This window comes from Pan paniscus, chromosome 2, assembly GCF_029289425.2.
Source record: "Pan paniscus chromosome 2, NHGRI_mPanPan1-v2.0_pri, whole genome shotgun sequence".
Lineage (NCBI taxonomy): Eukaryota > Metazoa > Chordata > Mammalia > Primates > Hominidae > Pan > Pan paniscus.
In genome coordinates this window covers 9,046,370-9,064,026 of record NC_085926.1, presented here as the reverse complement: position 1 = coordinate 9,064,026, position 17,657 = coordinate 9,046,370, and the positions used below count along the sequence as shown (strand labels likewise).

General features: G+C 46.4%; 1 protein-coding gene across 6 annotated transcripts in view; it reads left to right on the top strand.

Moving 5' to 3' along the window:
• The window catches only part of SRGAP3 (SLIT-ROBO Rho GTPase activating protein 3), a 380,154-nt gene that overhangs the window by 310,688 nt on the left and 51,809 nt on the right, over positions 1-17,657 (top strand). For 4 of the 6 annotated variants that reach the window (XM_034955696.2, XM_034955697.2, XM_034955698.3 and 1 more), the window contains 3 exons: positions 2,589-2,673; positions 11,966-11,993; positions 14,456-14,542. In XM_034955696.2, the coding sequence (XP_034811587.1) occupies positions 2,589-2,673; positions 11,966-11,993; positions 14,456-14,542 (200 nt within the window). Of the gene's footprint in view, positions 1-2,588; positions 2,674-11,965; positions 11,994-14,455; positions 14,543-17,292; positions 17,396-17,657 lie in introns of all 6 variants that reach the window. The other 2 variants (XM_003814225.4, XM_003814226.4) reach the window with 2 other exon arrangements.

Sequence of the window (17,657 nt, the reverse complement as noted above, 5' to 3'; positions counted from 1 at the left end):
GCAGATTGCTTGAGCTCGTGAGTTCACGACCAGCGTGGGCAACGTGGCAAAACCCCATCTCTACAAGAAATACAAAAATTAGCTGGCCATGGTGGTGTGTGGCTGTAGTCCCACCTACTTGGGAGGCTGAGGTCCCAGCTACTTGGCTGGTGTGTGCCTGTAGTCCCAGCTACTTGGGAGCATGGCTTGAGCCTGGGAGGCAGAGATTGCAGTGAGCCAACATCGTACTACTGCACTCCAGCCTGGGCAATAGAGCCAGACCTTACCTAAAAAAAAAAAAAAAAGTAGGTTCTCAGACCACCACTCTCCCAAGATGCGCAACTGGAATTGTGAACACTTCTGGGCCTCACTGGTTCCTCCTCCAGTGTCAAATGAAGGGTTAGACTTGAGGTATTCTAGAACAGGAATTTGCGTGTTGACAGTCTCCCCAGCTGGTTACAAGCCCCTGGCCCTCTGCCCCACACTTGGAGAAACACTGAGTCTACTCTCAGTTTACACTGGGGAGGACATGGAGGCTCAGAAATGCTCAGTAATCTGCCCGAGGTACCCAGTGAGTGACCACAGTTCTGAGCTTCTGTTTCCTTCTGGGTAGAACGGGCCTGATGATGTTTTCCCCATTTGCCGTCCAAGACTGTGATGAGGCTTAAACGTACGTGTGTGAAAACTGTCAAGTGCTCTGTGGATACAAAGTCGAGTGACTCTTAATGGCCAATAGGCCAGGTCCTGGGAGCCTAGGACCGTGGAAAAGGAGAGAGGACACCACAATCTCCCACCAGCCCAGTCATTCCAGAAACCCATCAAGGTGGGCCAGTGTGAGGTGACCCCAGTCTTATTTGTGTGTATGGCAGCCCCTACCCCAATGGGTCTTTCCCCCATAGCTGTCAATGGGAAGGTGGTGATGTTAGAGGCCCTCCTCTATAGTTGACTTGGGGGGGTCTGAGCCTCTGCAGCTCACTTTTCTCTGCCCCGTTTTTAGTGTGCTGGCTGGGACAATAGAGTGGGTTTCTCTTTGAGAAACTAGCAGGTGGATTTGGGGCAGTCACATCTACCTCCTTCACTTTATTCTCAGAGCTCTTGCAATTACCGTGCCCCTTGCTTGTAAACCTCCTTCCCGCAGGTCCCCATGTGGCCCCCTTTCTACCTCCTTCAGGCCTTGGCTCAAATGTCCACTTTGCAGTGAGGTCTTCTGGACTTCCAATCCACTGTTCCCACTTTATTTGATTTATTTATTTTTTTGTGGAGATAGGGTCTCACTCTGTTGCTTAGGATGGAATGCAGTGGCATGAACATAGCTCACTACAGCCTCAACCTCCTGGGCTCAAGTGATTCTCTCACCTTGGCCTCCTGAGTAGCTGGCACTACAGCACACACCCCCAGGCCTAGCTAGTTTTTTAAACTTATTTTTTTTAGAGACTTGGTCTTGCTATGTTGCCCAGGCTTGTCTTGAACTTCAGGCCTTCAGCAATCCTCTCACCTCAGCCTCCTGAGCAGCTGGAATTACAGGTGTGAGTCACCATGCTCAGCTCTGCTTTCTTTTTATCCATAGCATTCACCACCGCCTGACTGAGTGGTATTTTACTTACCTTTTTTGTTCGTTTATTGTCTCCCTCCCCAGCCCACCATGTAAGCTTCAAGAGGGAGGGATCCAGTGAAATTTCTCAGCACCTACTCTAAGCCAGTCACATCTTTAGGCACTGGGGAGCTGGAGATGAGCTGGGCTTGGAGCCCACCCTCTAGCAGCTGGCCATGCAGCAGAGGCATGCCCAGTGGGGCTCTGTGACTGTGCAGGTGGGGGAAGCTGGCACCTGTGTAGAGGTGGCTAAGGCCCACTGAGTTCCAGGCAGGTAGGTGTGTTTCTGTCCTGGCCTATTCTCTGTCCCTCAGTACTGCTCTGAGGTGCACTGCTCTGGGCCAGAGCCCTGAACTAGGAAGCAGGCTGGGGCTAGGCCTGGCCCATGGCTGACTTTCCGTGGGACCTCGGACAAATCACTTCCTGGTGCAAGCTTCATTTTTCTCATCTGTACAAAGAAGAAAATCTCATCACCCCCTGCAATTTGGGTTATTTTAATGGGAAAGCCTCTCAGGGGCCTGCAAGCCCTTCCTCCTTCAAAGTGGGGCCAGATGAAAGGAAGACTCGTTCCGAGGCTCCTCTCTGACAGATCCGATAAAGCTCCCTGGCTTCGGCTGCGTGGCCCCTGGGACGGCTCCCATTTTTATTGCTCTTGGCGCAGAAGCACAGTGGAGCTTTGATGACTAAAGAGGCCCTTTGCTCTGTCTCCCCGTGGCCCTTACCTGACAAAGGCAGCTTTCACTGCTGCCATTCTCCCCTGGTTTGCTTTGTGTTCCTAACCCCCGACCTGAAAGGCCTGGAGCCCTCCAAGGGCCTGGCCTCCGCCTGTCAGCGCTGGGGTTCTAGATGGAGGAAAGCAAAGACGCAGATGCAGAGGCCTCTCTGTTCCCTGCGCCGGGGTCCCTGCGGGTGACGTGGTCTCTCTTCGGCTTCCATGTCCCAGAGGTCAGTTGCAGAGGCAGAGATCCTATTACTCGGCCTTGCAATCTATAACTTCCTTGTGCCTTGTGTCTTACAGAAATTTAAAGAATATGTGAATGGCAGTAACCTCATCACCAAGCTGCAGGCCAAGCACGATTTACTCAAGCAGACCCTGGGCGAAGGTGAGTGAGGTGGTGGAGGCCCTCTGGGAGGTGCTGTGTTCCCCACTGGGTTTCACTGTGGCCCCCTGACGTGTTGAGCTGTTTAAGCTTGAGACAGCAGGCACCTGGCAGAATGAACCTGGACTTACCAGGACTGGGCAGGCTGGGAAAATCACCTTGGTACAGATGCCTTGTGGGGTCCAATCTGGCTATAGAAAATAGAGGGTGTGAGTTGCTTTTTGATTAATAGAAAGAAAAAAATAAAATAAAGAAAATAGAGGCTGGGCACGGTGGCTCATGCCTGTAATCCCAGCACTTTGGGATGCTGAGGTGGGCGGATCACGAGGTCAGGAGATCGAGACCATCCTGGCTAATACGGTGAAACCCCGTCTCTACTAAAAAAATACAAAAAATTAGCCGGGCATGGTGGAGGGTGCCTGTAGTCCCAGCTACTCGGGAGGCTGAGGCAGGAGAATGGCATGAACCCAGGAGGCAGAGCTTGCACTGAGCCGAGATCATGCCACTGCACTCCAGCCTGGGTGACAGAGCGAGACTCCATCTCCAAAAAAAAAAAGAAAAGAAAAGAAAATAGAGGCCAACCACAAGTCTTAGTTTAGGTTGGCAGGGACAGTCCAAGGCAAAGTGATAGAGGGGCATCCATCAGGTAGGGAGTGGGAATCCAGGGCCTCAGAGGCTGGCACTGACATTTTTCAGCAGACACTATTTGCAAGGAATACTACTGGAGTGTCTGGCTAGGGTTCTAGGTCCAGAGAAGGAAAATCCATACATGTAAGTCAGGGTTTGGCCCTTGAGGGACCTGACGACTAGGCTTAAAGCCACTCAATGCATTCCAGTGGCAGTTGGAATAGAATCCCAGCTGCTGTCATGGCACGTGAGGCCTTATACCACTTAGCTTCTGCCTGCTTCCCTGACCTCATCAGTCATTCTCCCTTTCCTTACTGTGCTGCAGCCATGCTGAGCAAATTTCTGCCCTTCAGGACTCACCAAGCTTATTCCTGCCCCAGGGCCTTTGCATCTGCATGGGTAACCACCACCCAAATCAGGGGATAGAGCATTTCAATCACCCTCAAAAATTCCCTTGTGCTCCTTTGCAGTCAGCACCCCACGCTCTACTCTGATCTGATTTCTGTCACTGCAGATTAGTTTTGTGTGTTCTAGGTAGTAAGGGCTGGGGAACTTTGGGGGCTGACGGAAATAAAAGCTCCATATCCTGATTTGAGTGGTGGTTATACTTGGGGGTAGACATTTGTTAAAACTCATTGACTAGGGGGTAGGAGGGGGGAAGACTCAGTTGCAGTGAGCTTTTTCTTCATTCTTTCCCTCTAAATTTTACCCATCCCGACATTTCAGTATTGGGCCAGGGGGTAAAGGGGGTGTGGAGGAGTTTGGGTAGCAAAGAGGGAAGAAAAACAGTGAGAATGGAGGAGAAAGGGAGAGAGTCCAAGAGTGGAGCTTAGGGTGTGGGTGCCATGGGGGCAGCTTCTAAGACTAGCATTAAAGAGGAGGGTTGGTATTTATAGGCACAGGGCAGGGGGCTATTCCTCATGAGCCAGGTAACCAAAAGGTAGGACCATATGAGTTGGTGGCTACTTGCATTTTTGAAATTAGATGCTGAATTTGGAAAACTAGATCTTCTTTTAAAAAATACGATCCTGAGCCTGGTGCAGTGGCCTGCCCACGCCTTCTTGGTGCAGAAGCATAGTGGAGCTTTGATGAATAAAGAGGCCCTTTGCTTTGTCTTCCTGCGGCCCTTATCTGACAAAGGCAGCTTTCATTGCCGCCATTCTCCAGGGGGGCTTGCTTTGTGTTCCCAACTCAAATGATGATGATGATGATGACGGTCATCATCATCATCATCATCATCACCGTACTTAGTTTTGGCATAACTCCTGGTCCATTTGGTCCTCCAAGTTTATTTAGCCTTCAACTACGCCTTGCTCTAAGATTGCTCTACCAGTCTCTCTTCTGAGTTTTGAGCTGATTAGCAATAAAAAGAAACCTCCCGGAAAATGCATTTTCAGAAGTAGAGGGGCAGCTAAGAAAAAGCCAACTGGAAGCTGGAAGAGTCTCCGTAATCCTGTGTTTCAGTAAGCTGGCCGTGGAAAGGCTCACTGTGCTTCCTTTGACAAATGGATGGTTCTTGATAGACTGGTCAGTTCTACAGAAGTTTTTTTTTTTTTTTTTTTAAGTAAACTTTCTCTTTTAAGACAGTTTTAGAGCTACAGAAAAGTTGGGAAGATAGTATAAAATTTTCATATACTCCACATCTAGTTTGTCCTGTTATTAACATTTTACATTAGTATGCTATATTTGTCAGCATTAATGAATATGGTACATTATTATTAACTGAAGTTAACAAATTACTGAATAACTGAAAAAGATGGAACCTGAATAAATTGAGACCAAATCTCCAGTCATTTTTATATAGCCACTACACGATAAAGATACAGGTAGATTCTTTGGGCACTGGGTGAAAAGGGAGAATTTCCACTGACCTAATTGATAAATTGATAAATTGGAAATTGCCCATTGGGTGAAGGAAGAAGGGAAAAAATTCAGCAGGCCAAAGAGAGCTCAGAATCTTAGCAAAGTCATCCTCCTGAGTGTCAACTGGTGATTCACCTTTTCCTGAGCGTTTTGGTTCTTCTATTCAGTAGGATTCTCTTCTAAGAGTAGGGTAGGGTTACAGCTGCGTCAGTGGCCTTTTTATGCCATATGAGGGCTATTTTGTAGTATCATGTCTAGTGCCTCAGTTTCTGTAAAGTACAGTAGCCCTCCTTTATTTGTGGTTTCGCTTTCCATAGTTTCAGTTTCTTGTGGTTATCTGTGGCCTGAAAATATGAAATGGAAAATTCCCGAAATAAACAATTCATACGTTTTAAATTTCTCGCTGTTCTGAGTAGCATGATGAGCACGCTGAGCAAATTTCTTTGCTGAGCAAAAATCTTACGCCATCGCGGCTCCATCTCTGCCAGGATGTGATTCCTCCCTTTGTCCTGCATATCCACTCTGGATACGGTACCCGCCCACTGGCCACTTAGTAGCTGCCTTGGTTATCAGATTGAAAAAACAGAGGACATGTAGGATTTGGTACTATCCACAGTTTCAGGCATCCACTGGGGGTCTTGGAACATATTCCCCACAGATAAGCGTGGACTGCTGTACTCTTTTGACAGGATGGCTCAAGGAAACTACAAGTTAGATGAAACCCAAGGTCTTTTGGGTCAGCTTTACTTAAAAGTGGATTTGAGAACATGATTGACCCCAGACATGCAAGTCAAAAAGCTTCCAGGTGCTTGGCAAATGGCATTCCCTGTTACAAAGGATGTCACTGGCGCTTCTCGGGAGCAAGAGCACATACCTTGGCTGTTGCTATGCCATTTTATTGGCCAGAGAATTCTCAGTTTATCATCATCTCTGAGTCTTAGACTTATAACCTTTTTATTGCTCTGGGGTGTGGGTATTCTGTAAGCTCCAGGGTTTACACTCAAGATGTAGTTGGTTTTTGAATTTTGGAAAGTCCCTCAAGCATGAATGAACAGTGTGCCACCTATAAAAGGGAAGGAGCATAACCTTTTCAGGCCAACTTTAATTGCCCATCACAGAGCAAAATGGCCACCAGGACCAGGCCATCTGACTTTCTAGAAAATTACTGAATCACCAACTATAAAATATATTTTTAAAATCCCAACAGGTCTCAGAAGGTAAAGGATAGGCATGTTTTGATTTCCCATATTTGTGAGACAGTCACCCTATTTCTAAAGATGCTGGTTGTGGGATTCTTGAGAGCTGGAATGTGAGTCTGAAGCTGATAGACAACATATTAGATTCCACGTCAGAGAAAAGTTTTCCTTCAGTGCGTTCTGACATTCCACTCCACATCCTAAAACCTTTGATTTCTACCTGCCCCCTTCTGTTCACCCATCTATCCAAGAGCACAGGCATTTTGTTTGGCCAGGCCTGGGGAGATAGTGGTACACGAGAAAGGTAAGGTCCCTGCCCTCATGGAAAAGAGAGACCTCAAACGGTAAACAAACTACTAAGTAAACAATGATAGTTGAGCCCGGTGTGGTGGTGGCCCTGTAATCCCAGCTACTCAGGAGGCTGAGGCAGGAGAATCACTTGAGGCCAGGCAGTGGAGGCTGCAGTGAGCCAAGAGCACGCCACTGCATTCCAGCCTGGGCAATAGAGCAAGTCTCTGTCTCTTAAAAAACAGCTGGGGGTGGGAATTATAATTGTGTTAAGTGCCATGAATGAAAACTTTGGGCTGAGATAGAGTACAATGGTGTGTGTGTTGGGGAGAGATGGGGGGGACCTGCTTTAGATAGGGTGATCGGAGAGGCTTCCTAGGGGAGTTGCTGTTTCAGCTGAAACTAAAGGATGAGAAGACATCAGCCAAGTGAAAAACCAGGGAAAGAGTTTTTGGGGAAGAGGGGACAACATTTGCAAATGCGGGAAAGGACGTGGTGAGTCAGAAGAATTGAGAGAAGGGTACTGTAACTTGTTGAGTCCATAGAAGAGTGGACAGTTTGGGAACCCAGAGGAGGGGGAACAGGAAATCAACACTCCTTGTTCACTACAATCCCAGGCCGTCGCCTGACCACTTTCATGGGCTGCCATCAGCTCTAACAGGAGGGCTTGGGTCTACCTGAAAATTTTATCCAAAGTGGTGTCTGGTAGGAACTTGCCCTTGACTCCAGACACACAGTCAAATCAAACAGGACAAATTTGCCTGTTTTACTGAACTTTTCTCCTTTCCTGCTTTGGTCTTTGGTTCCAATTCCACCAACTGCAGCCACCCATGTAACTGCTTGAGGCTTTGCTCAGGAATTAAGGAGTTGCCTATTGATTTGCCCCAAGTTCTATTTTCAGACCCAGATTACTCTCTTCCTCTCCTTATTTCCCTCCCTGGCCCCATTCTGCCTTTTTTTTTTTTTTTTCTGTAAATAAAATGCTCGATTCTTTCTTCTAAAAGTCCCTTAATGTTAGTGCTAGGTGGGATTCCAGAGTTGAGAGCTGTGCTGTCCAGTATGGTGGCCACTAGCCACGTGTGCCTGATGAACACTTGAAACATGGCTAGTCTGAATTGGGATGTGCAAAATGAACACCAGATTTTGAAGAGTTAGTACACATATACACACAAAATAGAAAATATCTTATTGATTTTCTATATTGATACATATCGAAATTATAATCTTTTTGATATTAGGTCAAATGTAATATGTCATGAAAATTAATCTCACTTATTTCTCTCTCTCTCTTTTTTTTTTTTTTTTTGAGATGGAGTCTAGCTCTGGGGGGCCCAGTCTGGAGTGCAGTGGCACAATCTCAGCTTACTGTAACCTCCAACTCCTGGGTTCAAGCGATTCTTGCGTCTTAGCCTCCCGAGTAGCTGGGATTACAGGTGTCCGCCACCATGCCCAGCTAATTTTTCTGTTTTTAGTAGAGATGGGGTTTCACCATGTTGGCCAGGCTGGTCTCAAACTCCTGACCTCAAGTGATTCACCCACGTCGGCCTCCGAAAGTGCTGGGATTACAGGCACGAGTCACCACTCCCAGCCTCATCTGTTTCTCTTAACGTTTTGTAATGTGGCTACCAGAAATTGTGGCTTGTATAAATTTCTACTAGACAGCACTGGTTTCAGAGATTCTGAACTGGAAGCAGTTCTTGAGAATATTAGGAAATGGAGAGCATTTTTGGAGCAATGACTGGGGACAGTACTGCTGGTAGTTGGTGAGTGAGATCTAGGGATGTCAGCATCTGCAAAGTACTAGACAGGCAATGAAGAATTTAAACTGAGGATATGGAGGCCCAAAGAAAGGAAGTGGCTTGTCCGAGCTCACGCAGTGAGTTGATAAAAGAGTTAAACAGTAGGACTCAGACCTCTTTGTTTTCAGTACAGTTTTGGTAGGAGAAGGAAAAGATATTATTTAATCTCTTCATTTTGAGTGCCATACCCCTGCCAAGGCAGCTGTCCTCTAATGTGTGGCATCCCTGAAGAGGGGATATTATGAGAAGCCAAATGCTGCCTTCAGGGAGTCCCTGGGTCGGAGGCATATACTGCTGGGGACATCTGTTCTCCCTCACCTTGTGTTTGTGGAGGTGGAACCAGCTTCCCTGGGTAAACTTAGACTTGAAGTTAGGCAAGCTGGATTGGAATCCAGACTCTACACTTAGCAGGGACTTGGGAAAGTCACTCCATATCTCCAAGTCCATTTGCGCATCTGTTGTGACAGGAATGACACCCTGTGTACAGTTGTGCTGTGGCACTTATTACACTATTGTGTAATCTGCTTATTGACTCATTTGGTACTAAGCTTCTTGCAGATAGAGCACTTGTTCATTCATTTACTCATTCTACAAATATTTGTTGAGCATATACTTTGTGCCAAACACTGCCCAAGACCTTGGTGTCAGCGCAGTTTTAAGAACTGACAAGATTCCTTCTCTCACAGAACACAGTATTTTCCAATGGAGATAGACTGGCAGTGGACAAGTAAACAAATAATAAGTAAGAAAAATATTAATGATAAGCTACATGTATTGATAATTTAAATAGAGAAACGTGATATAAAGAGACAAGTGTGTGCTTTAGATAGAGGAAGAAGCCTGGGCAACATAGTAAGACCTCATCTCTACTAGAAAAAAATAGCTGGGTGTGGTGGTATGTGCCTGTGGTCCCAGCTACTCAAGAGGCTGAGGCAGGAGGATTGCTTGAGCCCAGGAGACTGAGGTTGCAGTGAGCTGTGATTGTACCACTGCACTCCAGCCTGAGTGGACAACAGAGTCTAAAATAAATAAAATAATATAAAATAGAATAGAATAGAATAAAAATAAAATAAATAATAAAGATAGAGGAAGCTTGTCTCTGGACACGGCTTTTAAGTTGAGACCCAAAAGACAAGGTGAAATGAGCCATGCAAGTGTTGGGAGCAAGAGAATTCCAGGCAGCAAATGCAAATGCCTACTTGAGGACCACACAGAGGCCTCTGCATCTGTAGCAGAGCACACAAAGGAGAAAGCAGCCTGAGGAGATGGAGTACCATTTTGAAGGGTCTACTCTGACCTCAAAGGGTTTATAAAACAGAGTAAGAGGTCTGGATTTTGTCCCTTGTGCGATGAGAGGTTATTGGAGGGTTCTAAGCAAGGGAAGGACATGATCTGATTTACAGTTTAAAGAGATTGCTTGGCTGCTGAGGCAAGAATGGATGGTAGTGGAATAGGAGACCCAGTTAAAGAGAAAGTCGTCCAGGTAAGAGACAAGCATGGCATGGACTAAGAAGATAGTGTTAAGTGGAGAGAAGTGGACAAATTTAATTTATGAAGGAAAGACAGTTTTCAAGGAAAGCACCTGTTAGACTTCTGGCTTAAAGAAGAGGGGAGGTGGATATCCACTTATTGAGATATTGAAGACTTGGGTGAAAGTAGGTTTGGGGCATAGAAAGAAAGAGTGCTATGGGAAACATTTAAGGTTTGAGATAAAAGAAGGCAATTTGTGTTGAGTGGATAAAGAAAATGTGGTCTATCCATATGATGGAATATTACAAAGTCATATAAAGAAATGAATTACTAAACCGTACTATATGGATAGACCTCAAAAGCTTTATGCTAAGTGAAAGAAGCCAGCTGCAGAAGACCACATCTTGTATAATTCCATCTATATAAAATGTCTCGACTACGCAAATCTGTAGAGACAGAGAGTAGATTAGGGTTGCCAGGGGCCGGAGGCAGGAACAGGGAGTGACTATTAGTGGGCATGAAAGATCTTTTTCTGGGGATGGAAATATTTTCAAACTGAATTCTGGTGAGGGTTGCATAACTTTGAATAGTCACTAAAAATCACCGAATTATACACTCCAAATGGGTAAATTTTATGACATATAAATTATACCTCGATTATGCTATTTTTATAAAAGATTGCAGTGCATCTGAGTTTGGAATTCTAGGGAAGCGTACGATCTGGACATAGAGTAGGGAGTCCTCGGTAAGCACTTGCGGTCACTTAGAGAGGATGTGTAGAAAAGGAAAGCAGCCCTGGGTCTGTGTCCTGATGGCACTCCAACATTTTGAGGTTTGAGGTTGGGCAGAATGAGGAGGAGACAGAAAGAGAAACTGAGGAACTTGTAGGGCAGGAAGAACACCTGGAAAGTGTGGAGTCCTGAAAGTGAAGAAGAGAGAGCTTTGTAAGAAGGGAGTCGTGAACTGAGCAGCATGGTGCGGAGAGGTCAGGTACGATAAGGGCAGAGAAGACCATTGGATTCAGCCTCAAGGAGATCCTTGTTGCCCTTAAGTGTTGACCTTGACAAGAGCAGTGTCAGCCCAGGGATGAGGACAGAAGCCTAGCTGCAAAGGGGTGAGGAGGGAATAGCAGGGGAGGAAGCAGTAGTGCCTCCAGACAGCTCCTTCAGGGAACTGTGCTGTAAAGAAGAGCAGAGAAATGAGGATGTAGCTGGAAGGAGAAATGGGGTCAACAGAAGGGTTAAAAGCTAGGTCATGCATATCCAGAACATGTTGATATGCTGTTGGAAATGGTCCAGAAGAGAGGAGATTGGTGATGCTAGCGAGAGGGGAGATACCTGCAGAAACTAAGGCCCCCAGAAGGACAGAGGGGATGGAACCAGGGCATAAGGAGAAGGTCTGGGCTTTGTCTGGCAGGTAGGTGGGAGGGCCTCGTGGGGGCATACACATGGAGAACCCATAGTACTTGATTTTCTTTTCCAGTAAAGAAAATGAGAAGATCTTCAGCTGGGAATGAAGGCGGAGGCAGGGCAGCAGGGTGGAGGAGCACCAGCCTTATGGCTGGTATCCTTCAGTGCCAGGCATACAACAGGGGCTCGGTCAATCTTTGTTGCCATTAAACATTGCAGGAGTTTTCGAACTTTGGGAGGCATAGAAGTGATCACCAGGGGTGGTTGTTAAAATGCAGATTTCTGGGTTTTTATCTCGGAGATTCTGATTCAGAAGACACATGAGACAGCCAAGAAATCTGCATCTTTAACAAGACCCCCAGATGTTTCTGATGCAAGTGACCAGCGGGCTGTAGTTTGAGAACCACTGAAAATATGTCTGTGAACAATAATGTGTGTGTGAACACAGCCCTACAAATAGGAGGCTTTTAATAAAGAATTAATAAGACTCAGTTGTTTTCAACAGACCGCACCTTAGGCATAATTAGATTTCATATTTCATAAATAATTAAGACTCACTGTGTTTTGTTTTTAGAAAAAGATGAATGTTCTTTGGATTAAAAAGAAAAGGCAATTAAACATTCATGTATACTTTTCTTTGCAGGGGAAAGAGCAGAGTGCGGCACCACCAGGTGAGAGTGGGAGAGTTGTGTTTTCTTTCATCCGCTGCCCGAGGTGGGAGTGGGATGGGGCTGGGGAGGCACTGCCGGGAGCTGGAGAAGCAGGGATGGCTTCTTCACCAGTGTCCCCAAGGGCTGGTGTGGGTGTGCCCGGGTGAGGCACAGTTGCTGCTTTGCTTGTTCTAGCATTAGACTGACAAAGCCACGCCCCTCCAGGCTGGCGATGGAAGGGGCGCTTTTGGGGCTGCTGTGTGGCAGTGGGGCACCCTCCCTTTGCGCTGGCCATCGGGTGAGACAGTATTGTCTACTCAGAGTGGCTGAGGGCAGCCTGTAGGGGCCAGAGGCTGTGGGGTGGCTGTTGACCTCTCTTCCCACCTGCTACACCATGCTGAGCAAACTGCCCAGCCATGCTGCGAGGCCCAGCCTGGGGTCCCCATGTACCAAGGCTTTGGGCCAGGCTCAGATTGCGTGCAGCTGGGCACACGCATGTGCATAGGCGTGCACAGACTCCCCTGCCGTCCACACCCTAGCTTGGACCTCACGGGCACTTGGATGAGCTGACGGAAAGTAACACACGGGCAACTTCTGCTTTCTCTTCAGCTTGTTCAACATTCCCTTTTGCGCTTTTTCCTGAGCAGACCAGAGCCAGTGAACACTTTCCACTCAGCGGCTGATAGCCCAGGGGCTGACTTTACTTCCCTTTCAGAGAGCTTAGATCCATAAGTGGCTCTGTCACTGGCCAGGTTGTTTGCTTAGAGCCTATTTCATTTCTATGTTCCTAGTAAGAGATATTGCACTGCCTAGCTGGAATTCAGCCAGTGGCCCAGAGGCCTGCACTTTTCCATCACACGGCAGTAGAGCGCTACTTTTTGCCTCACTTTCTGGGCCCAGGGACCTGAGGGCATTCTTTCTTTTCCCACAAATGCTTTCCAGTGGCCCCAAATCCTGGGAAGCCATCATGTTTGGCAAGAGCAAAGATGAACTCCCAACTCTCTCCTGCTCCTTGGGAAGGGAGTTGGGCAAAGTCTTGGCAAACTCTGGGGTTTTCAGTTTCCTGGGCTCAGGATGGGGAGACGGAGGGCTTGGCAGAAGCTCAGCCCGTACAGCTGTTCCTCTGGGCTCTGGCAATTTGGAAACATCAGGATGATTCACACCAGGCAAGGCCCTTCCAGCACACGGGGCGGCAGATGTGCAGGGTCACTTTCGAAGAACCTTTTAGAAACGAACCCATTATAATTTTTTTTTCTTTTCTGGCGAGAGAATGTTGTCATAGTCTCAAAACAACAGAAGCTGTATTTTACACCAAATTCTGCAAATAGTGAAACAGATGGGGATTGAGCTGTCCCTCACTTCCTCCTAATTCCTAGAACTCACACAGAGAAGTTTGTTCCAGCAGAGTGTGGGAGAGGAGATCTGTCATCAAACACTTGGCCAGGTCTCAGGGTCTTCCCTCAGGGGAAAGTTGAGGGTTTGTGTGTTTTGTTTTGTTTTGTTTTGTGTTTTAAATAAAGCCCTCTGAAGTGTTGTCTTCCACACCCTCCTTGACCTAGGGCCTGGGAAGTCCAAGCTGAGTTTATCAGACCTCCCACTTAGACACCCTGCATTCAACTGCAGCTACCCTGCATTCAACTGCAGACATAGCCCTGTGTACTCTGGTTCCTGGTCAAGGTCAAAGACAACTTTGTTAGCAAACTAAAAGTCTCCCCTTACCTCCAAAATCATGATTTAACTTGTGGAAATTGTTGCTAACAATGTCTCTGTCCTATGGCTCTCTCTGTATCTTCCATGGACTCCCACACGAGGTGGATATCATTTTTGGATGGTTATTTGAGCAGGATCCCCTCAGCCAAGTTGCTGTTGACCTTGTATAGAGGAACTGGTTTTGCATATGGGCTGCAGCATGTTATATTTTTCTCACACTTCAGAATCTTATCTTAGAATAGACCAAATTCATAATAACCCTGTAATTCAGGATGGCCAGATGTGATAATGCACTTAAGTTTAAAAGCGTATTGCAAATGTCAAAGGAAGATGCAAATATAAGGTTTGATTATTGTGATTCAAATGAATGTCTGGCTCCCCTTACCCAGGTTGACATGCCCTCGTGGTCTGGATTAGAGGTGAAATCACCTGAGATCTTGTTCAAGCAGATGCAACACATTACACAGCTCATGAATAGCCTCCAAGGGCCCGACTGGCATTGCCCTACAGCATTGCCACCATTTGGGATGTTGACCTCCAAGTCTATTAGGTTATCTAGGGGAATTTTTCATCACATCCCTTTAGTTGCAGGATAATTTTGAGGCTATCTCCTGTGTTGCCAACGTGTGTTAATTTTCATCTTGATTAAAAGGCAGAAAGGGGACATTGGTCTCTGGTTTCTCTTTCTTCCTCTCTGTGGCTTTCTCTGTTCCTGTTTTCCCTGCCTCTCTTTCTTTCTTTCTTTCTTTCCTTTTTGCTCTGCATCTGAGCAGCAGAAGAGATGGAAGGCTTAGGCTGCCCCACTTTCCTTGGCCGAGCTGCCCCCCTGCTCCCCACTTTGTGCCCCACCCAGCACTTCAGTAAGTCGATATAGATTTGATATTGTGCAAAGTTGGGATAGCTACGTTTCCTTGTCAGAGATTCCAGACAGTGCACAGAGCACCACACAAAGAAAGAAATCCTCGTGTGATTCACACAGTCCTTTGCTTTCTGGATTGGGCAGGAAAAATGGGAAAACATATCCAATTTCCCCTTTTTTCCACTTTGTAGAATTTAAGAAAAAACAAAAAACACTTAGGACTTTCTTTTAAGGAAACCCTCCAGTTGGGCACCGTAGGTTTTTTGATATTGAGTGTCCAACACCTGCTTTTAGAGTCTCCGCTCTTCCTGGCCATGAGAATTTAGCAGATAATTTAATGTTACTTCTGGATGTTCTATGATAAAATCACTTTCAGACCCACACTAGATCCTTGAGAGTAGGAAGAGCTGAATTTTACCACTAGCCTCAATCACATTTTATTTGTGTGACCTTAGGCAAGTTTCTTCATCTTTTGTGGGCTCACTGGCCTTGTATGTAAAGTGAATTGAATATTCTTTCCCAACCTCACAGGGTTGTTGTGAGGTTGTCATGCAATGTGATAAGGAAATGATCTGGGAATGTTCAAAAACAAGCCAAACACTATGAAAACAGGGTGACAATGTTGCTATCATCAAGTTATTTCTAATCCCCAAACTTAAAACCTTTGGCCTTGTGTCACATTTTTGACACTCTCTTTTGCCTTTGGTATTTGAAAATTTAAGAGCAGCTCTTGTAAGAAATCCCACCCCACATACATACATCCTCAAAAAAAATAAGTAATTTTTGAAAAATAAATGACATGGACTTAGCTAACCAAATTGACATAGATCCAAGATGGGCTTGAAATAATCTTGCCTGTTGTTTCTTTTCAAAATTTTGATCTGTGCTGTTATTTTGTTTCCATTGTTTGGGTGGCATGATATTTGGATTCACCTGGTTTTTGCCCATGCATGTACTGGAGCTAGCAGCATTTGCTCAATACTGAAACACCTAGGAGAAGTTGGTTAGAGGTCCCTGGGGATGGCTGGCTGACCGAAGGAGACAGGTACAACAAGCCCAGTCAGCAGAGGCAGCATGAATCTCATTGATCCTGATTGGCTGCATAGTCTGGAAGATTTCTTGCCCGCTCACAGAAATCAATCAAGACTTGGGGGACCAGGTCTTTGCTTGTCATGTGTGGACATTATCTGTGCCTGGCTGAGTCCCCACTTGTTGCTACCCAAATTTTGAACCAAGCCATTTGAAAATGAACTGCCTCTCTTGGTTAGGGGCCCTCTTCTTAACCTTCAAAAGGCCTTTGCGCCAGAAGGCTGGCACCATTGAGTCAGGCCAACTTGTGTGGTGAAATGAGCAAATAAGCCAACACAGGTATATGCATGGTGAGCAATTCTGGAAACGGGTCCAGTGTTTGTGGCTGTTTCTCTGGTGAACTGTGGTGTGGTTATCCCTCCCTGTGGCCAAGAGTGGAGCACACTTTAGGAATGGAAATCCTAAAGTAAAGCAAGACACTTTCAACCTGATCCCATGGCAAAGGTTACTGGGGTAGATGAGTCCTTGGCTGGAAATAAAAAAGTGCCCTAAGGCTCCATGATGGTGGCCTGGTAGGAAAAACCCTGAACTTGGAGCCAAAGTGTCCTGGGTTTGGGGTCCAGCTCTGTCAGTTCTCCTTCACAGGAGGCTTCAGTTTCTGCCTCTGTAAAATGGGGCCATATGTACAGGCTTGAGGTGGTATTAAGTATAATAATGGATTTGAAAGTGCTTTAATTGAAAATGTACTTGAGGCTGGGTAAGGAGGCTCATGCCTGTAATCTCAGCACTTTGGGAGGCCAAGGCGGGCAGATCACGACATCAGGAGTTCAAGACCAGCCTGGCCAACATGGTGAAACCCTGTCTCTACTAAAGATACAAAAAATTAGCTGGGCGTCGTGGTACATGCCTGTAATCCCAGCTACTCGGGAGGCTGAGGCAGGAGAATCGCTTGAACCTGGGAGGCAGAGGTTGCGGTCACCTGAGATCATGCCATTGCACCCCAGCCTGGGCGACAGGGCAAGACTCCGTCTCAAAGAAAAAGAAAAAAAAAAAAAAAAGAAAGAAAAGAAAGTGTACTTGACTAAAGAGCAGGATATTACCATTATCCTGGGGTCACCCAGGGACCCCAAAGAAGTTGCAGCCTCCCTCATGGCATCAGTTTCTTCATCTCTGAAATGAGAATAGTAATTGCCTGGCTCTTAGATCAATGAAGTAAAGATCAGTCAAGTGCAATTGAAATGCCAAGAGGCGTTAGGAAGATCAGTGCCCTGGTACATTGGGAGTTGAGACTTGGTGATAAATTTAAACCAAAATAATGAAAATTAACCCTCACAATCATTTTTGAAAGTCTCTTGCTTTCTCAGGCTACAGATTACATCTCTCTCCCCTGATTCCCCCTCCATCTGGTCAGCTTTGCAGGATGACAGCCTCTGATTGGAGTTTCAGTGGTTTCTTGCACATGTACTATATTCCCCCTAAGATTTAGAATGCATTTGAGTTATGTAAGAGTTGCTCCTGCTTGGCATTGTGGGTAAATTAAGATCCCCTAAAACATCCAAAGGCCTTCAGATGGAACATTGGAAACCAATGTCTTGGCGGGGGGTCAGGGACTTCCATTTACATTTTGTGTTCCCCTTTAGTCGTGGGTTTTAAGAGCATCTTTCCCAGTTGTATGTTTATGTTGGTTGCTTTCTTGATTTCTTTTGTTCCGTTTTCCCCTAGGCCCCCCTGTCTTCCCCCTAAACCACAGAAAATGAGGAGACCTAGGCCTCTCTCAGTGTATAGCCATAAACTCTTTAACGGCAGTATGGAAGCATTCATTAAGGTACTTGCTGGGGAGCCGTGGAGTCCGCGAATGCACCCAATGTAATGGCAGCCTCTGTCCGCCCGCCTCCCTGCCAGCAGACAGCCCTGTCCTTGGCCAGGCCCTGTGGAGCTAGTTCCTCCCTGCAGCCTGCTCTTAGCTTCAGCAAGGACTTTTCACGGGAGCTGCCGTGGCTTCTAACCATTTGCTCCTAAGTGCCCTGCGCAATTCTCAGCCCTGGGGGTAGGGATTCAGATCATGAAAGAACTCAGGGAAGTCCAAG